Consider the following 25254-nt stretch of genomic DNA (forward strand, 5'->3'; position numbering starts at 1 on the left):
AAAGCATGACCAATCAACCTATCCCGAACATCTTTAAACAGTGGGAGGAAACCGGAGGACCCAGAGAAAACCCACGCAGACATGGGGAGAACATGCAAACTCCACACAGTCACACGAGGCCAGAATTGAAGCAAGTCCCTTTGAGGCAGCAGTGCGAACCAGTGTGCCACAGTGGTGCCAGTATCTGGTGGTTGTTCACAGTTGGTGATGGGACAATGTTAAATGGACAGTTTAGTCGGATTGGATAACTATTTGGATTTACAACAGTGTTGCCAGGGCTGGGGAATTGTGGTGATGAGGAAAGACTGGATTGGCAAGGTTTGTTTTCCTCAGAGCAGAGGAGGCTGAGGGAGACTGAACTGAGGTGTCCAAAATTATGAGGGAGCCAAGACAGGGTGGATAGAAAAGGCCTGTTTCCCCTGAGCAGAGATAGGTCACTTATTGTGGGTGGGTGGGGATGGGGGGGGTGGGAGAGGGATTTAGTGGGGGCTGCACAGATATAAAGTGATTGGTGGAAGGATTAGAAGGGGCATTAGGAAGAAGGTTCTCATTCAAGGGATGGTGGGTGTCTGGAATTCACTGCCTAAACTGATGGTTCAGACAGAAATCTCGGCTCACTCGCCTCACACACAGATCTATAGCTGAAATGCTGGAACCTGTAGTAAGGGGGGCTAGGGGCTGGATCGCTGGAAAGTGGGATTAGAATGAAGGGCTAGTCTTTATTTCCCAAGCTGGTGAAGATATGATGGGCTGAATGGCCTCTTTCTGTGCCACAACCTTTTCCCTATTGCCCTATTGATGGGCAGAATGGAGGAGTGAGCTGGTCTTTAGTTAGTAACAAGAGCAGGAATGAGGGAAAATGTTGAGGCAAAGCTGTTATTTTTCTGATTTCCACCCCTCCCCACATCAAAGTGAGTTAGAAACCAACCCAACCCCTCCGCCCCCCCACGCCCACCTGTCCTGTCCTCCCTCCATATACATTTGCCTGAGTGGCAGCCCATTAGCACAGTGGTTAGCACTGCAGCCTCCTAGTGCCAAGGACCCGTGTTCAGTTCCAGTCTCGGGTCATTGTCTGTGTGGGGTTTTCATGTTCCTCCCATATAGAGTCATAGAGGTTTACAGCATGGAAATAGGCCCTTCAGCCCAACTGCTCCATGGTGCCCTTTTTAAAAACCCCTAAGCTAATCCCAATTGCTTGTATTTGGCCCGTATCCCTCTATACCCATCACATCCATGTAACGGTCTAAATGCATTTTAAAAGACAAAATTGTACCCATCTCTATGACTACATCTGGCAGCTTGTTCCAGACAGTCACCACCCTCTGTGTGAAAAAAAATCTCCTCTGGACACTTTTGTATCTTTCTCCTCCCATCTTAAACCTAGGCCCTCTAGTTTTAGACTCCCCTACCTTTGGGAAAAGATATTGACTATCGAGCTGATCTGTGCCTCTCGTTATTTTACAGAACTCTATAAGATCACCGCTCAGCCTCCAATGCTCCAGTGAAAAAAGTCACAGTCTATCCAGCTTCTCCTTATAACTCAATCCATCAAGTCCCGGTAACATCCTAGTAAATATTTTCTGCACTCTTTCTAGTTTAATAATATACTTTCTATAATCGGGTGACCAGAATATCTGTGGGGTCTGAAAGATGGACAGGTTAGGTGGATTGACCATGCTAAATTCTCCCTTAATGTCCAAAGATGTGAAGGTTATGGGGATTAGAGGGTAATGTGGGGTTACGGGAATCGGGTAAAATGTTCTGTTGACATAGACTTGATGCACTGTCGGGATTTTATGATTTTAGTCGGTGGTGGGGGGTGGTGTAGTTTGATATCTGGGGGAGAGAGTTGCAACACAGTGGCACGGTGGTTAGCATTGCTGCCTCTCAGCGCTAGGATCCCGAATTCGATTCCCGGCTTGGGTCACTGTCTGTGTGGAGTTTGCACATTCTCCCCATGTCTGCATGGGTTTCCTCCAGATGCTCTGGTTTCCTCCAGCAGTCCAAAAGTCCGACGCATTGGCCATGCTAAATTCTCCGTCAGTGTTTCCGAACAGGAATGTGGCGACATTGCAGTGTTAATGTAAGCGTACTTATTAGTGACACTGATAAATAAACTTAAATTGCAGGTCTGGGTGCTGCTGTGACAATGCACCCTCTTGTTTAAACACTCTGCAATGCTGAGACTGGGGAGAGGAGTGAACAACAGGGAGCAGCATTGCAGCTTCTCTCCCCCCATTGAAACTGGGATTGTTGCTCCATCTGCTGCACCATCCCCACCACATCCACTGGGGGGCAATCTGGACAATGGGCTGCAGACAGACCTCACTGCGCCTGCGCCACAATCACACCCATCGCCGGCGGCGGCCATCTTGCGTTGCCAGGGGAGACGGCCAGCGGCCATCTTGCATTGCCAGGGGAGACGGCATCCCGCGCGCTGCACTCTGGGGGAATTCCCCTCCTGCACATGCACTCAGGCAGTTATATTTTAATCTTTTAATATTTTGAATCTTAATGATTATTATTCACATCCTCACCCGTCAGATTTTCGGTTCCTTCTCCATTCGGGAAAATTGTTTCTTTTTTTTATTTCCGTCTATTTTTCAATTACACCCGCGCGATGCGCTCTGGGAAAATACTACAGCACATGCGCGGTTCCGCCACCTGCCTCCTTATAAAAATATGTATTTTATTTAATTTTAATTCCGCTCCGGGCGGGATTTCCGGGTGGGAATTTCTCTCACTTTCTACATTTCTGAACCGTCGCTTTTTCCACGGCGGGGGGAGGGGCTGATGGTGACGTCACGGCAATATGGCGGCTGGCCCCGCCTCTCTACAGGACCCGGATGTTCCGCCAACGAGCAACGGCCGGGCCGGAGTGGGCAAGAGGTGACACTGGGCGGAGCAGCGCCCGGGCGTGTTACAGCGACACCGGGTGGTCAGGAAGGGAAATAACAGCAGCGCAGTCTCTGCCCAAAGGCTTCCCCAGTTCAGCTGCTCAGAGACCCTAGGAACCTTTTCAACTGGAAACTTCTCACATTCGCCCCTAACCATCTATTTACCCCTCCATCCATCTCACCGTCTCTTCTTCTCTCCATCCAGCTCTCTCTCTCCCATCCATGCATCCCTCTCTGCAACAAAACCATTCACTCTGAACAGCCGCTTCAATCTCATTCCCTCAGTCTGTCTTCCAGCCTGTGTCAAATCCATTCTGTTCCCAGATACTTTATACATTAGATATTACAATTCAAATATTATAATCTCTCCAATTCTATTTTTGTTCAAAGATCATGGACAACTGAGAAATCATTAATTCCACTCCCATTCTGAGCTATGGGGTCTATTTATACATTTTCTCATTTCACGAGCTTTAGATTAACTTCTGTTATGATTTTAGTGATGACGTGGCGATGCCGGCGTTGGACTGGGCTAAACACAGTAAAAAGTCTCACAACACCAGGTTAAAGTCCGACAGGTTTATTTGGTAGCAAAAGCTTTCGGAGTACTGCTCCTTCGTCAGATAAGTGGTAGTTCTGTTCACAAACAGGGCATGTAACAATACAAACTCAATTTGCAAACTAATGGTTGGAATGCGAGTCAAAGAACAAGAGAAGAACCCAGCACAGGAAACAGGCCCTTCGGCCCTACAAGCCCGCTCCGCCCACTTTAACAGTGCCTCATTCCAATCCTTCTCCTACCTGCGGCTTTTGTCTACATCTAGTGTGCTCCACAATAAAGGGGTGCAAATTTAGGGAATTATATATGTGCCAGATTAAGGGAGATCCAATTTAGCCTAAAAACACGTTTTGGGGGTGTGGGAGGAAACCAGAGAACCCAGAGAAAATCCACGCAAGCACGGGGAGAATGTGCAAACTCCCACAGACACTGACCCGAGACAGAGATCTGACCCCAGTCCCTGTAACTGGACAGCAAACAGTGATAGTCACTGAGCTGTCGTGTTGCCTGTTAATTGGTCCAGTTTAAGCGTACACTAACGACGTGAAGCACTAGGCTACTCTCGAAGCAACATCCAAGAGCAGTCATCGCACAACCCACCGCGAGTCTTTACAAGTAATCAAGTGCTAAGGGTACAGTCTCACGTAGAACACCATCCACCCGGTACATGGTGCATATTCTTGTAACATTGTCTACCTGATACGCTGCAGGAAAGGATGTCCAGAGCATGGTACATTGGGGAGATGATGCAGACGCTACCACAACGGTTGAATGAAAACCACTCGACAATCACCACTCAAGAGTATTCTCATCTTGTGCGGGAACACTTCAGTGGTCAGGGGCATTCGGCCTCTGATCTTCGGATACACTTTCTCCAAGGCGGCCTTCACGACACACGACAGCGCAGAGTCGCTGAGCAGAGACTGAAAGCCAAATTCTAGACACATGAGGACGCCTGAACCGGGATCTTGGGTTCATGTCACACTATCTGTAATCTCCATGGCTTTCCTTGCTCTTGCAAAATCTCACTTACTATCCCGGCTGGAGACAATGAACATCTCCTTAAACTTGCTTAACCCTCTCCCAACTCACATTGTCTGTATCTTTAAGTCTTGATTACCTGTAAAGGCTCGCATTCCAACCATTATTTTGTAAATTGGGCTTGTGTCTTTCTATGCCCTGCTTGTGAACAGAACTCCCACTGATCTGATGAAGGAGCACCGCTCTGAAAGCTAGTGGCTTTTTCTACCAAATAAACCTGTTGGAAATTAACCTGGTGTTGTGAGACTTACATTATTTTAGTTCCCAGCAGGTGGATTAGAGATTAACATCAACTGGTCATTGTCTCAGTTTATCTCTGTGTTTGTGAGGGTGTGTGTGATAGTTGTATGTCTGCGTGTGTCAGTCCTTGCGGTTATGTAAGTCTATGTTTTTGTGTGCATGTCTGTGTGTGTTCGTGTATGTGTTTGTGTGTGTCTGTTAGTTTGTCTGTAGCTGTTTGTCTGAGATTGTGTATATCTGTATATGTGTCCTGGCAGTATTCCAGTAAATCTTTTCTGCACTCTTTCTAGTTTACTGATATCCTTTCTATAATAGGGTGACCAGAATTGCACACAGTATTCCAAGTGTGGCCTTACCAATGTCTTGTACAACTTCAACAAGACATCCCAACTCCTGTATTCAATGTTTTGACCGATGAAACCAAGCATACTGAATGCCTTCTTCGCCACTCTGTCCACCCGTGACTCTGCTTTCAAGGAGCTACGAACCTGTACTGCTAGATCTTTTTGTTCTATAACTGTCCACAACACCATCCCATTAAATGAATAAGTTCTGTCCTGATTTGATTGACCAAAATGGATCACCTCGCATTCCTCTAAATAAAACTCCATCTTCCGTTCACCAATCCACTGGCCCAATTGATAAAGATCCCGTTGCAATCCGTGATAACCTTCTTCACTGTCTTCCATGCCACCAATCTTGGTGTCATCTACAAACTTACTAACCATGCCCCCTATGTTATCATCCAAATCATTAACATAACTGACAAGCAACAGTGTACCCAGCACTGATCCCTGAGGCACACCGCTGGTCACAGGCCTCCAGTTTGAAAAACAACCCTCTACAACCACTCTCTGTCTTCTGTCATCAAACAAATTTTGTACCCACTTGGCTACCTCACCCTGGATCCAGTAAGAGTGTTTCCAGCTGCTGCTCCAACTGAACCATGGGGTGTGTGAGGAGCTGCAGCTGGTTAGACTTCCCACAAACATAGTCGCCAGGGACACTAGAAAGTTCCCTAATCTCCCACATCTAGCAAGAGGAGCATATCACTGTCCTAACTGCCATCTCTACACTTGGACACTGAATAAAAAGAAGAATCTTCCTTACTTTTGACAAAGAGGGACATTCACAAACTCTGAGTGGCAACACCCAGAAGAATCACGGGATCAGATTTTGGGGTCGGGAGCTCCGAAGCCCAGATACCTGTGGGGCCTCGACTGAATGTTCACAGCTTTCTGCCACCTTTCCATTCTCGAGTTTTATTTTAAACAATGGGCGTGGCCTAAATTAACAATGTTCAGGCCTGAGGTATTTCAGTTCAGTTCTGAGATCCAGTGTCCCAGAGCAGTCAAACTCTGCAGTCTCCAGCTCCCCGTCATATAAACCATCAGCTCCGGGCAGCAGAGAGATGGGAATCCTTCTTGTTTTCACCCTGTGTGTCTGTTTACCCCGTGAGTACCTATCAAACTAACCCACATTGTGTGGATTGGGTATAAAGCTGTCCCAGTCCATCCCCATTACAGACACTGTTTGGGGTTTTAGCTCCATTGTGTGGTTCAGCTCTGATGGTCCATTAAACTCTCTGTGTTTAATTTCCAGGATCTTTCAGTCAGTCAGTGACACAGAGCCCAGGAGAGGTGACCAAGCAGGAGTGTCAGTCTCTCACCATCACCTGTGTTGTCTCTGCTTATGGTTATAACTTTCGCTTGGAAAACGGCGAGTTCTTCAAACAAACCCAGCCCGGGAAGGAGCGGGAGCAGATCTCCAGCGGAGGGAGATTTATTGTGTCTGTGAACAAAGCAGAAAAGACATTTTCGCTGGAAATTCGGGATGTGAGAGTTGAAGACGCCGCCACCTATTACTGTAAAGCTCATTATAAATACGATGCACAGTGATGGGCCTCGGCTTCCCGCGATACAAAAACTCTACCTGCAGATGATTCTCACAGAACCAAATGAAAAAAACAGAGTTAATCTACCCTGAAAAACACCCATCCCCACCCGCCAATCCCCACAGTTGTGCCTCACACTCCCGGCACCGCAGTTTATTTTTAATAAAACCTGACTATGACCGTTGACATTTTGAGTTTTATAAATACGGAGTGTGAGTGGATGGGGGTATCATTCCTGGGAGTGTTTTTGGTGAATTGAGAATGGGAATGACTGATCCCAGTTACAAACCCTGACACCAGGTGGGACCCTAGGCTCACAGCCGGAACTGGGAGCCACATTCCGCGCTGTTTCATTCATGTTCCAACATCCCACCCAGTACCAGAGGTTTTGATGCTGAACTGTAACACTGTGTAAATATATGGGGTGGGCCACAGTGGAAAGAGACTGAACAAATACCTGTGCACAATTACAATATAAATTCTCAGTGCCCAGACTTTGAATCGTTGGTTTGATGATATTATCGCTGTGATCTGGATTATTTCCACTGTAATCTCCGCCACTCACATCTTTCTTTGATTTTTTTTGCGATATATGAAGTTATTATTTCCTTCCTGCGGCCAGTTACTGAGAGCTCGGGCCTCACAAAATTACAATTTGAACCGACAGAAACATTGAAACCTTGAATATTATTTATTGATTTTAAATCCCCCGAATAATTGGACATTTCCGAGTGACTGGTGATGGTTTTCCGGCAGATTGAGATGTCGGTGGTTTTTGTACCGAGGAGACTGAGGGCGGAGTTACTGTGTAGATCTGGGAATGCGGATGGATCCGGGACGGTGGTGACTGTCACAGCCGGTAAGTAATTCTACACCCCGCCTTGTTACAGTCTGTCTGGTTTAATGTCCCCCTTCACTCTATCATTGTGATCTTTCTCATTTCAATCCCATCGAATCTTCCTGTGGAAAATCATCCGGTACAGATTCCGAGTTGGGAGCAGGGTCTGATTCTGGGGTCAGCTTCAGTCAGTCCCGGGGAAAGTCTCTTTGAGACCTGATGGAGTCAACGGTCAGTGGGGCAGGGATAGTGAGACGAGGCTTTGGGGTGGGGGGAGGGGAGGAAGGGACGGGGGCGGAGTGGGTTCGGGGGAGAGGGCGGTGAGGCACCGGGTGGGGGTGCCAGTGTTAGGTGTGATGTGAGAGTTGACAGTAAAACCACTGCCGAAACTGAACAGAATGAACGCAACTGACAAGTACGAGACTTTGGGGCATGTTTCCACGGCACAAAAAAAACAAACAACAAAAAGTGAATGAAATGAATCTGATTCGAGATTTCAATGTAACGTGAAGGGGGAAAAACATGATACTGACAGAAAAATAAACACATAGATTTCAAAACAATGCTCCCAGAAAGTGTTAAACCTGATTAAATGTATGACATTTGACCACCGTTGTTCGGCATGTTTCTGCCCCGTTGGAGCTGATAAACAACAGTCATTCTTTGTTGGATCTTGCTGTGCACTGTGATGTGACGCAGTTGGGTTGCTTTCTGACAATCATTTCTAGAAATGGATTACATCACGGATAATAAAATGTTCCCTCAGTTTGTCTCTCAACATGGACGCAGTTGGGTTGCTTTCTGACAATCATTTCTAGAAATGGTTTGGGTCACTGATAATAAAATGTTCCCTCAGATTGTCTCTCAACATGGAAGATGGAAGCTGAAACCGAGCATATATGGGAGAATCATTTAGCATGGACGGGCGACATTCGGCCCCTCGCGTAGATCCTGCCCCTTTATAAATGAAATCCAATTCTTCCACAAGCCATGAATGTTCCGGATAAACCTGTTGTTTTCCAGTTCATGTATGTGATCATTACTCATTCATATTTCACTCTTAAACCAGCTCCTACTAAGCTGACAGTGTGTTCATAGATTGACAGAATTTACGGCAGAAAGACAGGCCCTTCGTTCCAAACTGATCCATGTGCCGATCAAAATGCCCATCTAAACTCATCCATTCGCCTGCATTTGGCCCATATCCCTGTAAAACTTTTCTCTCCATGTATCTGTCCAAATGCCTTTTAAATGTTGTCAATGTCCCTGCTTCAACCACTTCCTCCCGCAGCTCATTCCACACACCTATCACCCTCTGTGTAAAAAATGTTTTCCTGCAGGTTCCCGTTAATTCTTTCCCTATTCCTTCTTGTCCTCAATTCCCAAACCTGGGAATAAAACTGAGTTCATTCGCCCTATCCGTGCCTCTCATGATCTTATACACTTCTACAAGATCACCCCTCTATCTCCTATGCACCAAAGGAAAAAGTCCAATCTCTCCCTATACCTCAGTCCCTTGAGTCCTGGGAACATCCTTGTTAATCTCTTCTTCACTCTCTCCAGTTTAATAATATCGTTACAGATCATTCGAGCTTGTGTAAAATAAAATGTTATTTCATTGTACACTGGTTTATAGAATAAGTGAATCTCGTTCTATTAGAATTAAAATAATAACAACACCGCAGAAAATTGAGCTCCTCCTGCAACTGACACAATCCCTGGGTAAAAAAAGTAGCAAGACCTAAACAAAGTTTTTTTTTGTTATCCTGCAGATTCCCCTTCCCTGGTATCCAACAATCAGCTTCTCCAAATGTCTGCTGCCGATGACACGGTTACATTAAGCTGTGTATATTCTGGGTTCTGTCAGTACACAATACACTGGTACAGTCAATCCCCGGGACAGGCTCTGAAATACTTGGTTCAGAAAGACACTTCAGGAGGGGACAATAAAGAAACCGCTGCCGGAGGGAGAATTTCTGCTTCTATCGATTCTGTCAAGAAAAGCAGCCAGTTAGAGATCTCCAAACTGCAACTAAGCGACTCGGCTACCTACTACTGTGGACTGAGTCGGCACAGCCAGAACCACGGTAGTTGAATCCCCCCTAACACACGTACAATAACCTCCCAGCACCACGGGAGAAAATCAAGCTCTCTGAATAGCACCGTCCCAACACCACTCCCCACCACCGCCTTCCATCCCCACCGAGTGTACACAATTACTGACCCCCAACCCATCCCCCACCTTTCCTCCACCCCCCTCCCCTTCCCCACGGTGCTGGAACACTGCAGAAGGGCAGAGAGAGGTGGACGAGATCACAATGGATCTGGTTATGGAATCAAACACTGTGTAACATGGAGAGACTAGAAAACTCATCTTTGGCATTGGAACCAGGCTGATTGTGGAACCCAGTAAGTAACTAATCCTGGATAATAATTACTCAACATGTTATTTCCCCTCCATGACTTTATGGAGCCACACAGTCACTGTGTTATTTCAATTAACACTATTTTTGTATGGAATGGATGAGCAGTTCTCAGTGGGTATCCAAAGAGCAGCTTCACTGGGCATTGAGATAGAGCAGATGAGAGTTTTATTGTTTCCACAATTCAGGATTGTTTCCTTAAAACATTTAACTGGCTTTTATAATAAAAGACCACTTGGTAGATGGCAAGGAAATGCATTGCTGAAATGATTGTGTGTAATGCAATTAAATGATGCATTGATAGATAATTAAAAGAGGAACATCCCAACAGGGTCATGGCGTCATAGAGATAAACAGCACTGTAAAAGTTGCTTCAACCTAATAAGGGTCAGAGATAGAGTAGACAGGAGGACACCTACCCCCATAATAGACAGGACAATGAGCAGTGTTTTTTTTAGAGCAATACATTGGGTGTTTCATGGTTCAAATAAAAGGGTCCCTCCTTTGAAGGCAGACATGAGGAGACGTTTTCTCTCTTAAAGAGTCGTGAGTTTCGTGAACTTTCTTTCTCAATCATCAGGGGAAACAGGACCTTCGATTATTTTAAAGACAGCTTGCTAGATGCTTGATTAACAAGGGTAACCGGTGACAGGGGGTAGACAGTAATGTGGGGGTGAGGTTATAATGAGGTTATAGTCATGATCTTACTGAACAGCGGTTGGGCTGGAGCGGCCCAGTGCCTCACACCGGCTCCCACGTTGCTCGTTCGTATGTTGATGTCAAACTATTTTCCTCGGATTTGTTTCTCCCGGGTGTTCAGGGAGACGTACTGGTGATGATGGAACATGTGAAACACAGTCAACTTACTATCCAAAGATTGTTCCCTGAAATAGTCAAAATAGAACAGTGGGAGCTCAGTGTGAGGGAGAGGGAGGGAACGGTTGTATTTGGTTCAGGAGAGAAGCTAATTAAAACAAGTGGCACGAACTCAAAGTGAATGTGAGCTATCCCTGTGTTCAGATGGCTGGGTCTATATTTTGTAGTAGCTGTTAACATTGTGCTAATTACCGAACTGAGAAGCTTGTCTTTGGCAAAGGGACCAAACTGACTGTGGAGCCCAGTAAGTCCTCAACAACCTTCCATCATGATCTATTTACAGCAGGATGACAATCAATATTTACAGTTCAAACATGTGACCAAGTCGTGTTTTTTTTTAATAAGTACAGGCTTAAAGGAGGAGATGTAATATAATGGTCATTCATACTTTGCGGAGGTGTTGCGGTACAGTGGGCTAAAATCCCTGCCTCTGAGCCAGAAACGCCGGGTACGAGGCCCTAGCCTAGGCCCTGATGACCAAGGGAAAACAATGCTGTGAAAGATTGGGAATGAGAGAGTGACTCCTGCTCAGCCAGGCTTGATATATAGTATGGGTCTCTCACGCTCTCAGCGCTTCACAACAGTCTAGCGACATGTTCCAGAAATAGCTATCACTGAAGGCAGAGGAATCCTGCCTAACTGCACCATTAGGTTCAGGGAGGCAATTTGGCTTCTAATTTGGACTTGGATGTGCATAGACCTGTAGAATTTTATAAGATGCATTGTTCCTCTCTTGGCAATAGATTTTTTTTAATGTTTATATTCGCTCACCATGGCAGTTGTGGAGGCTCCCACACACATTAGTGAATATGCCGATCCTTGTTGTGTATATTGGTTGGAATCTGAATGAGCTGATGCAGTGGTAGCTTTCTGATGATAACTAGTCACAGTGCTCATTACTATGACAGTACTTAGAATCTCACCTTTGCCTTCGGGAACCAACTGAATGTTGTGCCAAATAGGTGCCAGCTGATTTATCTTTACCCTTCGATGGACATTTCTGCTGAACCCGTGTCTGCCGAACGGTGACAAAAGCGAAAGTAATGCTTAAAATTAAAAACAAGCTGTCAGATAGATTAATGCATCATTAGATATTTAATTAGAACGGTGGAGATCCAAAGGATATAATCAGTAAATTCGTAGATGACACACATATTGCTGGTGTGGTAAATAGCGGGGAGGAAAGCCTAAAATTACAGATCGATATGGAAGGACTGGTCAGATGGACAGAACAGTGGTAAATTGAAGATTGTATGCCCAGAGAGGCATTTATGTATATCCAGAGGGTTTTTGGCACTCTTTGGCTTTTCAAACATGATCTGCCATTTATTATGATCATTGTTGAACATCCTCTCAATAGACTAATCCTGCTTTCTCCCCATAACCTTTGATCCCATTCGTCCAAGTGCTACATCCAGCCGCTTCTTGAATAAATTCAGTCTTTTGGCAACAACTACTTCCTGTGGTAATGAATGTCACGGGCTCACCAATCTTTGGGTAAAGAAATGTCTCCTCACCTCCGTCCTAAATGGTCTACCCAAAATCCTCAGAACCCTGGTCCTGGACTCCCCCACCATCGGGAATATCCTCTCTTCATCTACTATGTCTTGTCTTGTTCGAATTGTATAAGTCTCTCTGACATCCATTGTCATCCCTTTAAGTAAGTCTCCCCAATCTATAAAGGCGAAATCATGCCTCAGACCTTCATAGTCTCCTTCATTAAGATTCAGCACAGTAGTCGCCGAGTCAACTATGTCACTCTCCATCTTGATATATAAAAAAAAACTGTCATGTTATGTTTACTCATCCCCAAGGGGTCTCACACAGCTAGGTTGGCAATTATTACCTTCTCACTAGATTATTAATCCAGGAAATCAACTGGTGTTCTTGGGACCCTGCGTTCGAATCCTACCACGGTAGAGGGTGGAATTCAAATTTAATAATCTGGAATTAAGAAAACACTGTTGACGATGAAAGCAACTGTTGGAAAAACCCATCTGGTTGAGGAATGTCCTTTACAGAAATAAATTTGCAATCCTGATCTGATCTGGCCTACAGGTGCAATTTGGTTGACTCTCAAGCGCAATTGGGAATAGATAATAAATTCTGGCCAGATAACGGTGCCCATATCCCATGAATAAATGAAAATATCTCTGTTTGAAAATGAGCCCGAGTAACTGTTAAACGCATCTTTCAGTCTCAACATGTCTGTTTACCTCTCCTAAATCTAACAGGATTATGAAAATAAGGACAGATAATGTTGGTAAAAAAAACAGCAGGTCTGGAAACATCAGTAAGGAGAGAAAGCTCAGCTAACAAATTAAATATTATCCGTTGAATTGTATTTATTTTCTATCAGATGTTGAGGCGCCACTGGCAAGGCCATGTTGCAATTTTCAATTAAGCCATTTCAGAGATTGGCAGAGCAGGAGCAAAGGGCTGAATGGCCTTCCCTTGTTACCTAACAAAAGTTCAGAGGCAAAGTATATTTGTTGCAGGGGGAGGACGTGGATTGCTATATTTGACCAGTGGCTACATTGGCTCAGAAATTCTTCTCGTTGTTAAAATCCTAGAGCACCCAAGGAGGCCATTCGGCCCACGTAGCCTGTGATGGTGGGGAGGGATAAGATATGCAATATCTGTTATCTGCAGCGAATCAGTGACTGTCCCAATTTTGTCTTTGCCGTGAATTGTCTGAAATCTAAAACAGCTTTCTCAATAGAAGGTTTCTGTCTGAACAATTGTTACTGTGCTATGAAACGCTATCGTTTGGCAGCGGCACACAGGTGACAGTTATGCCAACTGAGTGTGAAGTCAATGTGTTTTTATTCTTTCACTCCACATCTCCTCTGTGATCTAATTTTCTGTTGTAAGTAGTCTAGTCAAGTTGGGCAGAGTGCCAGCATAATATGGGGCATGCAGGCGAAGAGATTATTCAGTTTTGAGTCAGTTTAGATCTAGCTCAGCTTACCCAGGCATTAGAGGTACATTGGAAAGGAGTTGGGACTGCACACCTCAGCAATATGGTATTGAACTGAGAACCAGGTTTGTGTCCTGTTAACGGGACACGAAGTTTCAATTCAGAGGGTTGATTTAAATGAGAGAGGGGAGACAAATAAGCATCATTGTTCTGTTTAAACCGTTGTAATTGTGAATTACAGAAGTTTTTCATTCTCTTGGTGAAAAGTAAACTCCTCGTATCAGTCCCATATTCTTTGACTATGAACCCTGGTTCTGGACCCTGCTGCCATCCTGCATTTACCCTGTCTAATCCTGCATTATGGGTTTTAGTGAGATCTTCTCCTCCTGCCTTCCTTCTTCTGAACCCCAGACAATAAAATCCTAACCGACTCAATCTCCCCTCATATGTCAGTCCTGCCACTCCAGAATCTGTCCGGTGACCTTCCCTCCACTCCCTCTTCAGCAAGAACATCATTCCTGGGATATTGTTTTACATTTGTTTCAGGATGTAATGATGAACCAGCTGCGGAAGCAAATCAAATCTCAAAAACCTTCGCATGAAAAACAATCCTTACATTGTTGTTCATGTGGGTATGTCGATTTTGTACCAACTGGTATTACTTTGCAAACTATTCAAGCAGAAAGCTTACTTTTGACAGTGGAACCAAACTCCCTCTAGAACCCAGTAAGTGAAACTGTTCTCTGCATTTTGTGTCTGGTTATAGTTTAAGAAAGTAATGTCCGATTCTAACACACCTGTAAAGAATCTGTATCCTGTAATAGCTGCTGTTGAGTTGATTGGGAGGGACAGGAGGCGAGGCGGGGGCTGAGGGGGCGGGGGGAGTGAAAAATTAAATTGTCTTCTGACAACTCTGTAATAGAGTTTACAAACAACAAATTATTAGACTCCTACAACGATGGAAGAGACCATTAATCCCATTGCTCTTGCTACAATCAATTTATCTGAAATTACTCCAAGTGCAGGGGAGGGAATTGAACCAATTCCTTCAGGGGAATTAGTTTGGGTCTCTGTGCTGCTAAGTCACTGACATTGGCATTTCGCTGCAACTCTGCAACAAAACCAAATATCACTGTGACTATTTTTTGTCTTGTGGGCTCTATGAAATAATTAATATTCAGTGCCATCACCCAGCACCTTTCTTCATGAGCATATATCTTACAGAGAAAGATAGAAAATAGGGGCAGGACGAGGCCAGTCGATCCTTAGACCTCTGCCAGTGGACACGACTGTGGCTGACCCTAAAACTTGACACCATACCAACCCTCTCCCCATAATTCTTGGCACCTTTAGAGTACAGTAATATATATCCACTTAAAATATATTCACTGGTTTCGCAACCACAAACTTCTGCGGTAGAGAGCTACAATTTCACGAGCCTCTGAGTGAGGACATTTTTCCTCATCTCAGATTTAAATGTCAAACCCTGTACACTGAAACTTTAATCCCTTTTTCTAGACCCCACCCCGCCAAAGGAAACAACATCCCTGCATCCAGTCTGCTCATCTCTGCTAGAATTCTATATATTTCAATGACATCGCCTCTCATGTTCCAAACTCCAGTGAATATAGATGCAGTCATCCCAGTCTCTCCTAAAAGGACAGTCACGCCATTCCAAGAATCAGTCTCATGCACTTTATCTGCACTCTTTATATTGCAAGTGCATGCTTTATTCGATAAGGAGACCAAAACTGCACTTAGTATTAGATTTCATCAAAAAAGGCTGGATTTAGCAAATGTCTTAATGGAGGAAAGTGAGGCATTAAATGGCAAAATATTTCCTGATTTCTCTCCTGAAAGTCTTAAACATTAAACATCGTCTAAAATCCCATTTGCTGAAATCTTGGACTCCCCAACCAACTGCCAATGTTCCTGTTTATCAATCCTCTCCGTTTGGGAATGATTAAGTCACTCCTTAAATAAATTCCAGCGTTTTAGAGTTAAACATCTCCAACACTATTAATCGAGTACTATCACCCTGCATAGAGCATACAGAGTAGCATTCTTTCTCCTTCTGCTCTGTTTGAGGATTTTTTAAATGCTGAGTTTTAATTTTATGAGAAACAGAACAGAAATGTTGTCAGTTCTGATTATGGACTCTCCTTTATTTCAATCATGATCTCAGATCTTCACATTAAAACATCAATATTAAGCACCGAATATATTTTGTGGTTGCTCAGTGTTTGTGCATTTTGTCTTCTTCACCTATCCAAGGAATTTGAATAAAGGCATTCGTTGATCGTTCCTTACTCTTAGCATATGGACATTTATAAACAACATGGTTCTTTGATTTTCAAATTTATGGTGTGTTAAGTTGCATTTCCCTGCACTGAAAACATCCACTAGTTTTATCCATTCACAAAATACTAATCTTTCTTTGAAAATTGATGCTTCCAGTTATGCTGCTTATATTGTTGCTGTTTTTTTGGTGTCAGTTTCAAACTAGCATATTCAGCATTCTATCACATTGTCTTAATAAATGTAACTAATCTGCATATCATTCTGTACGTGTGTGTTTGTGTTTATGTCTGAGTGTGTGTGTGTGTGTGTGTGTTCATGCGTGAGTGTGTTCGTATGCCTGCACGCCTCTATGTCCATACCTGTCTGTGTGAGTATCAGCGGCGTGTACATGTATTCAAGTCTCGAAGTAACATGGGAGCAGATATAGGTCATTTGGCCCATGCAATACATTGTCTGATGTGATAGTGGAGTCGGACACTTTAGGAACTTTCAGGCGGTTATTGGATAGGCACATGGAGCAAGTAACTTAGACAGTCACATGACTGGGTTGGAGATGGGTGGATATGGAAGATTGTTTTAAATAAGGGTCATTAGCTTTGGGGCGTCCCTGGTAATGTAAATGGCTATGGTATGATTTTTTTCCTCTTTTCATTCACAGGTTTTAAGTCGGTCCACCTCGTGTCCAACGAGGGGCATACACACCATGGGTCGTACTGAGGCTGCTCTTGGTTGTTCGAGATTGGCCTAGTGCTTCATGTCGTTAGTGTGTGCCTAAACTGGACCAGATACTGGGCAAAACGACAGCTCAGTGACTATCGCTGATTGCTGTGCAGACACATGGATTTGGGCCGGTGACTGTGGAAGTTTGTGCATTCTCCCCGTGCTTGCGTGGGTTTTCTCCGGGTGCTCCGGTTTCCTCCTACACCCCAAAGATGTGCTGTTAGGCTCATTGGCAGGAATAAATTGTCCCTAAATCGGTTTCCCTCGATCTGGATGGCCATAAAACATTAGACATGGGTCGTGAGTGGAGAGGGGGACTGGTGGTGTTGAGATGGCGGCGTGGGCTCGTTGGGCTGAAGGGCCTGTTTCCCAGGCTGTTTTTGTTCTTTGTTCTTTGTACTAGAATGATCGGGAGAGGGATAACTTGGTCTTGGGTTTAGACTTAGCTAGGCACAACATTGAGAGCCGAAGGGCCTGCACTGTGCTGTACTGTTCTATGTTCTATGGTACTGATCGAACATGCAAACTGATCTCGGTGCACTCACATGCACCAACCCATAAAAAAAACACACATACAGACACTCACACAGATGCATACAAACTAATGTGCACACTCACATTCATATTTTGTGGCAAATAAACATAGTATTTGCCTTCCTCATTGTTTGCTGTGCCTGCATGCAAATTTTTAGTGACCAGGTCTCTGTGGAAGTCCTTTCCTTTCAACCTCACACCATTTAGGAAATACTTTATACTTCTGTTTTTTGTTTTGTTTCCGACCATAGTTGATAACTTAATACTTAGTCACTTTTTATCCCATCTGCCATGTCTGTGTGCATTCACTCAGCCGGTCCAAATCTCCTTGAAAGGCCATTGCGTCCTCATCTCCGTAATGCCTGTGCCATCAGCAAGGTGTGAATAGTTAAATTTGGTCTCCACTTCAAGTTTCTGAGTATGTTTCAGCCTCTGTGCTTGTTTCTGGGCATGTACGTTTCTCAATACCTCAGACTGTGTGTCTCCGTGTGTCTCTAAATCTGTGTGCGTGTGTGTTTTTGTGTGTGTGCACGCATGTGTGCCTGTATGTGTCTGCTTGTCTGTGTGACTGTCTAGGGCCATGCAAATGTACTTTATTCTCAAAGGAACATAAGGGCAGGAGTAGGCAATCTGGCCCGCAAATAGTGCTCCAACATTCAAACTGTTCATCATACACACACACACACACACACACACACACATATACACACGTGTACACTCATATTCCTATTCTGTCAGACAAATATGTAACATTCGTCTTCCATTTCCCTGCTGTGCCTACATGCTAGCTTTTATTGTCCCATGAACAAGGACACCCCCTTCTCTATGGGAACAGCTCTGTCCAACGTCACACCACTTTGGAACTACTCGGCCTTTCTGATGTATTTTTTTCTGCCAGAGAGGATAACTTCCCACATATTCAGATTTTATTCCATCTGCCATGTTTTGCCCATTGACTCAGCCTGTCCCAAATCCCTTCAAGTCACCCATGTATCCGCCTCCTCATTAAGTGCGTGTCAGCACCAAGATTGGGAATATTTTATATGGTCCCCAAATCCAGCCTGCATGTGTTTGTGTGTGGTTCTGGGTATGTGTGTCTCTCAATGTGTCAGTGTGTGTCTTTCTGCATGTATCTGGGTATGACTGCCTCGAGATGCATGTGTGTGTGTCATAGAATCAGAGAGGTTTACACCATGGAAACAGGCTTTTGGCCGAAATTGTTCATCCCGCCTTTTTTTAAGTCCGAAGCTAATCCCAATTGCCTGCATTTGGCCCATATTCCTCTATACCCATCGTACCCATGTAATGGTATAAAAGACAAAATTGTACCCGTCTCTACTAATACCTCTGGCAGTTTGTTCCAGACACTCACCACCCTCTATGTGAAAAAAAAATGCCCTTCTGGACACTTTTGTATCTCTCTCTCTCGCTCTCTCTCTCTCTCTCACACACATACACCTTAAACCCATGCCCTCTAGATTTTGAATCCCCTACCTTTCGGGGAAAAATAACTATTGACTATCTAGCTGATCTATACCCCTCATTATTTTATATATGTCGATGAGATCACCCCTCAGCCTCCACGCTCCAGAGAAAAAAAAAGTCCCACTCTATCCAACCTCTTCTTACAGCTCAAAGCATCAAGTGCCAGCAGCATCCTAAAAAAAAAAATTGTTCTGCACTCTTCATAGTTTAATGATGTATTTTCTATGATAGAGTGGCCAGAGTAGTATTCAATATTGGCTTTGTCAATGCCTTGTGCAATTTCAACAAGACGTCCCAACTCCGGTATTCAATGTTCTGACCAATGAAAGTAAGTATGCCGAATGCCGTCATCACCACTCTGTCCACCTTTGAATTCAAGGAACTCTGAACTTATGCCCCTAGATCTCTTCGTTCTGTAACTCTTCCCAAAGCCATACTATTAACTGAGTAAGTCCTACCCTCGTTCAATCTACCAAAATGCCTCACCTTTCATTTATCTAAGTTAAACTCCATCTGCCAGTTATCAGCCCACTGGCCCAATTGATCAAAATCCCACTGCAATCAGAAATAACGTTCTTCACTGCCCACTATGCCAGAAATCTTGACGTCATCTGCAAACTAACTAACCATGCCTCCTATATTCTCATCCAAATCATTAATATAGATGACAAATAACGGTGGATCCAGCACTGATCCCTGAGACACACCTCTGGTCACAGATCTCCAGTTTGAAAAACAACTCTCTACAACAACTGTCTGACGTCTGTCATCAAACAAATCTTGTATCCATTTGGCTTCCTCACACTGGAACTCATGAGATTTAACCTTATGCAACAGCCTACTATGCAATACCTTGTCAAACGCCTTGTTAAATTCCATGTAGACAACATCAACTGCATTGCCCTCATCAACCTTCTTGGCTATCCCTTCAAAAATTCAATCAAATTTCTGAGAAATGATTTTCCACTCACAAAGCCATGCTGACTGTCCCTAATCAGTTCTTGCATCTCTAAATGTCTGTAGAACCTGCCTCTAAAAAAAATTTCAACAACTTACCCACCACAGATGTGAGACTCACTGGCCTGTAGTTTCCAGGCTTTTCCCTGCAGCCCTTTTTAAACAAACATTTGCCACTCTCCAATCTTCAGGCAGATCACCTGTGTCTAACGATGATTTAAATATCCCTGCTAGGGAACCCGCAAATTTCTCCCTCGCCTCCCACAATATCCTGGGACACACTTCATTAATTTTCGGGGATTCATTTATCTCAATGCATTTTAAGAGTTCCAGCACCTCTTTCTCTATTATATGTACACTCCCTAAGACATTACTATTTCTTTCCCCACGTTCGCTAACAACCATGTCTTTGTCAACAGTGAATAATGGTGAGAAATATTCAATTAGGATCTCACCCCTGTTTGTGTGTGTGTGTGTTTGTGTGTGTGTGTGCGTGTGTACGTGTGTGTGTGTGTGTGTCTGTTATGTTTTTGTGTGCGTGTGTGCATTTGTGTCTGTGCATGTATGTATGTCTGCTTGTGTGCATAGGCATGTGTGTGCATGTGTCTATGTGTGTGTGAGTGTGTGTGCGTGAGAGAGAGAGAGAACCTTCTTTGTGCCAAGGAAAAAAGATTACTTATCCAGTCTCAGCATTCGGTAAGTTAATGGAGAAACTTACATAGGGTTAAGGCTCAGAAAAATGTGGTCTAATCGAATGCCACAGCAGGATGGGGGATGGCACCCTGTTGGATTCTGATTTTTTCCCCTTTTACTCCTTACATTTTCAGAGGCGAAAGACCCGAAAGAACCAAAATTGAGCGTCTTTTACCCGCCAGTGCCACCGGAAGCCCCCAACACCACCACCGCTGCAGTATGTTTGGCCTCGGACTTCTCCCCCAAGGCAATCAAGCTCTCCCTGTCCAGCGGATCCGACCAGGGGGTCACTGTGACAAGATCCAGTGTCCTATTGGAGAGCGGGAATTACAGGAGCTCGGGTTTCCTCTCTATTCCCCAATCCAGAAAACCACCAATCATCACGTGCACGGCACTTCACAATAATCAGAATTACTCAGTAAACATCGGTAAGTTTATTTTATTTCCGTTCATGTGATGTGTGTGTCATTGGCTTGACCAGCATTTATTGCCCATCCTAAATTGCCCATCAGCAGAGGGCATTTAAGATTCACTTTCCGGCCAGACAATGTAAGAACGGCAGATTTCCTTCCCTAAAGGATATTAGTGAACAAGATGAGTTTTAATGATCATCGACAATAATTTCATTGGTCACCTTTAGACTTTTAATTTCATTTTTTTAAACATTCAAATTTCGCATCTGTCATGGCGAATTTCGAACACGCATCAGTATTCTGGGTGATTGGATTGACAATGTCACTGCGCTACTGCATCCTCTGAGAGTGCTTTATGATAGGAAGAACGCCCACTAAATATTATCCAACACTTGGTGTCATCGTCACTCAAAATGTTGTCTTTTTGAAAGATTAGCTGACTAATGATTGAAGGCCATTTATTCTGGTCTCGGGACTTCACTGCAGGATTTCCTCAGTGTCTCAGACCCAATCAGCTTCAGTTGCTTCATCAATCACCTTCAATCCATTGTAAGGTCAGAAGTTGGGATGTTCGCTGATGACTGAACAATGTTCAGCACCATTCATGACACCTCAGATCTTGAAGTAATGCATTACAAATGCAGCAAAACCTGGACAATATCTAGGGTTGGACTGAGAAGCTGCAAATAACATTTGAACCACACATGTTCCAGGCAATGACCAACTCCAACAGGAAAGAAGGTAACAATCGGCTCTTGTCATTTAATGGCATTACCATGACTGAAACAAAGAGCAAAGAAAATTACAGCACAGGAACAGGCCCTTCGGCCCTCCAAGCCTGCACCGAACATGCTACCCGACTGAACTAAAACCCCCTACCCTTCCGGGCACCATATCCCTCTATTCCCATCCTATTCATGCATTTGTTAAGATGCCCCTTAAATCTCACTACCATATCTGCTTCCACTACCTCCCCCGGCAGCGAGTTACAGGTACCCACCACCCTGTGTGTAAAAAAGAGTCTGCCTCGCACATCTCCTTCAAACCTTAAATCTATGCTCCTTAGTAATTGACTCTTCCATACTGAGAAAAAAAGTTTCTGACTATCCAACCTGTCCATGCCTGTCATAATCTTGTAGACTTCTAAATGGTCAACTCCCACTATCACCACCCTGAGGGTTAACGTTGCTCAGAAACTGAACTGGACTATCCATACAAGTGCTCTGACTGCAAGAGCATGTCGGAGATTGGGAATCCTGTGCTGGATAATGTATCTTTTAATCTCCCCAATCCTCTGCACCATCCACAAGACATAATCCTGACTTTGGTGGGGTATTAGCCACTTGCCTGGATGAATGCAGCTCCAACAACACTCAGAGATTTGACACGACCCAGGACAAAGAGGCTCCGTTTAATTAAAATTTTATTTATTAGTGTCACAAATAGGCTTACATTAAATATGGAATTTAGTTACTGTGAAAATATCCTAGTCGCCACACTCTGCGCCTGTTCGGGGACACTGAGGCAGAATTTAGCATGGCCAATGCATCGAATCAGCCTGTCTTTCAGACTGTGGGCGGAAACTGGACTTGGAGAATTCCTGCTGTGTATCTTGTGGATCAGACCCACACTGACAAGAGGAAACCCTGCAGACTCTGCACAGACAGTCACCCCCAAGCCAAGAATCGAATCCAGGTCCCTGACGCTGTGGGCGGGGGGTTGGAGGGGTGGGGGGTGGGGTTGGTTGTAACAGTACTAAACATTGTGCCACTGTGCCGCTCCAGCATTAAGTATTTCATTCACAAACATCCACTTTTTCCACCACCGAAGCACAGTGGTAGCAGTGTGTGCCATCCACAAGATACACAGCAGTAATTCTCCAAGTCTCTTTCCGCTGAATCTTCCAAAATCATGGCCGTTGCCATCTTGGAGGACAAGGACAGCAGATACCCGGGAACACCATTATCTGGATGTTCCCCTCCAAGTCACTCAGCATCCTGACTTGGAAATTTTTCGACAGTTCCTTCACTGTCGCTCGGTTAAAATGGTGGAACTTCTTCCCTTCTTCCCTGTGTGTGTACGTACACCTCACAGACTGCAGAGGTTCAAGCAGGGGACTCCCCACCATCTTCAGAAGGGGGCAATTAGGGATTGGCAGTAAATGCTGACCTGCCAGCGATATCCACATTCTATAAGTGAATAAAAATAATAATAGCTGACTATTACAATTCAGGGCAGTGTCCAGGACCCGCAGCTGCTGGTGTATCACCGAATTTAGGAAAGTATTAAATATTAACCAGAGCACTGGAGAATCCCGCTCCTCTGGAGAAATGTCCTGATATCATTAATCCACTGCAGAGCTGAAATCAGGCCTCGGTTTCACCACTTCTTTGGAAGACAGGGAAATACTGCACTGATGGAATGGCCCGGATTCTGGGGTTTAATCCCTGATGGGTAATCGACCCTACACTCTTTGAACTCAGATTTGGGCCGAACTAAATGGCAGAGTTACCAATGTTTCTCCGTTGTGAATAATCAAGTGAACAAGTCCAATCGTGCTGTTTGATTCTTACTTTCTTCGTGGCTATTGGTTATGACAACAACATTATTGGAAGTGATATTGAGAACAAACATGGTTACAGTAATGCCACTTGCTCACTGAATAAGTCATTTATTTTTGTGCCCTTCCAGATCAAACTAAATGCCTTACAAGTCGATATGATTCCTCGACAGAATCACATGACACAGAAAACGGTATGTAATTTATTCAACATTAATCAAAGCAAAACACTTGCAAATAGACAGATTGATAAATGGACAGATAGGCAGGGGTACAGAGCCGGAGATCGAATGATAAACATATAGTGAGATGGGGAGAACGATAGATTGTCACATAGAGTGAAGGAGAGAGATATATAAATCGAGGGATGGGGAGGAATGGTGGGGGGTGGAAAAAAGGTGAGGGAGAGAGAGAGAGTGTGTGAAAGAAAGAGACAGAGAGAGAGAGATACAGAGTGAAAAACAGATGAAGATAGATGGACAGGCAGGTGGGCCGGAGAACAGGCAGACGGACAGGATGGACAGACGGACAAATTCAAGCAGTTAGATAATGAAAAAAACCCACACACATTAGTGGTTTCAGTTGTTTTTTAGTTCCAAATGATATATGTACCAAACCAGATCTGTCTTTTGTTTCTCTCATTTTGGCAGATCGGCTGAGGGTGAACTTTTTGTCTTTGACGGTGATGGGGCTGAGAATTTTGTTTTTCAAGAGCATTGTCTTCAATGTCCTGATGACGGCCAGAGTGTGGCTATTCTGAGGTAAGATCGGTCACCTAAATACGTGCCCAGAAAGACAAAGTGTGATGGACACAGTCCATTGACGGGATCTCGGGAGGCCGCTGTTAAGGCAGGCGCTGAAGCTAACCCGTGGAGTGAACAAGAGCTTGGATACATTTAGACAAACGGAATCTTACCCCAGTGCCCCATCCTCATCGCTTTTCATCCCGGTTCCCCCAACCCCCGCCCCCAGTCGCAGCCTTGACTTCTTAAACCTCTCCAGGGTTGTGTTTAATTATGGGTGTCACTGATAGACTAACCTTTTACATCCATCCTCTGGTCTTGAGCTGTGTGGCTCTTTCAGAGAGTCGGTGGAGGCTCTATGGGCCAAATTACATCCCTTTACACTGTAGGGGTTCTTGTGTACTTGCACTGGCTTCTGAGAATATTAATGGAGAATGTTAATGGAGATCCTAAAGATAAAACGTGTTCTTTTCTTGCTGATCTTTGATGTACTAACACTGTTATTCCTTTCATTCCAAACAGAACTGCATTGGACGATTAAATGGATTCAGGAGTGAACTCATTGACTGGGACATCAAAATCCAGACACTTCCTGATCATAGATTCCACTTCAAGCAATTCAAACTCGCTTGTTTTAAATGGCGGCTTAACTTTTAAATATCCTCATTTCGGTAACTTTTTCCCACTGTTATTTTGATTTGAAACTCGTGGTTCTGTATGATTTCTACTGCTTATGCGGCACAAACATTTCAATTATGCATTTCAGCAACAGTGTGGAGCTAACATTTATATGGTCTCTGCCTGCATTAGTGTCGGAGACAGTTTTGAAAACAGCATTTTCAATTTTAAGACATATAGAACTTCGATTTTTTATATTCTTTGCTTAGAATAATACCATCCCATTGCATAGGAAGCAGCCACTCAGCCCACAGTGACAGTGCCAGACCCTTTCCAGGGCAATCTAGCAAATGGCACCTCACCTTTCCCTTTTGTTTGTTTTATTCTGATAGTTGTTTTAAACGTTGTATTTTTATTGCACGCAATTTAAGAGCGTAAGATATATTTAATCAGCAAGGGTCTGATCAGATTTTCATCAAACTCAATAACTCAGTAGTTAGATTTGAATGGCGAGGAGGTAAGCTGGTTTTATAATGACCCTT

General features: G+C 44.2%; 1 protein-coding gene across 1 annotated transcript; it reads left to right on the forward strand.

Annotated features, from left to right (window-relative positions):
* The first annotated feature begins 6148 nt into the window (after positions 1-6148).
* Positions 6149-24651, forward strand: LOC145362429 (uncharacterized). Its single transcript, XM_080218461.1, has 9 exons — positions 6149-6191; positions 6340-6631; positions 7444-7490; positions 9242-9535; positions 10713-10732; positions 10970-11012; positions 20513-20806; positions 23483-23545; positions 24617-24651. Exons 1-9 carry the CDS (start codon positions 6149-6151, stop codon positions 24649-24651), a joined length of 1131 nt encoding a protein of 376 aa, XP_080074587.1.
* The last annotated feature ends 603 nt before the right edge of the window (positions 24652-25254 follow it).

Source organism: Carcharhinus amblyrhynchos, unplaced genomic scaffold (genome assembly GCF_965287045.1).
Source record: "Carcharhinus amblyrhynchos unplaced genomic scaffold, sCarAmb.v2.hapA scaffold_38, whole genome shotgun sequence".
NCBI classification, from domain to species: Eukaryota; Metazoa; Chordata; class Chondrichthyes; order Carcharhiniformes; family Carcharhinidae; genus Carcharhinus; species Carcharhinus amblyrhynchos.

What these genes read in the sequence shown, in the direction of transcription:
- LOC145362429 (XM_080218461.1), top strand. Translation starts at nt 6,149, where the DNA reads ATGGGAATCCTTCTTGTTTTCACCCTGTGTGTCTGTTTACCCC. An exon ending in GGAGACGTACTGGTGATGAT is followed by an intron (nt 10,733 to 10,969) that starts GGAACATGTGAA and finishes TACCGAACTGAG; the next exon opens with AAGCTTGTCTTTGGCAAAGG. An exon ending in ATCACATGACACAGAAAACG is followed by an intron (nt 23,546 to 24,616) that starts GTATGTAATTTA and finishes CATTCCAAACAG; the next exon opens with AACTGCATTGGACGATTAAA.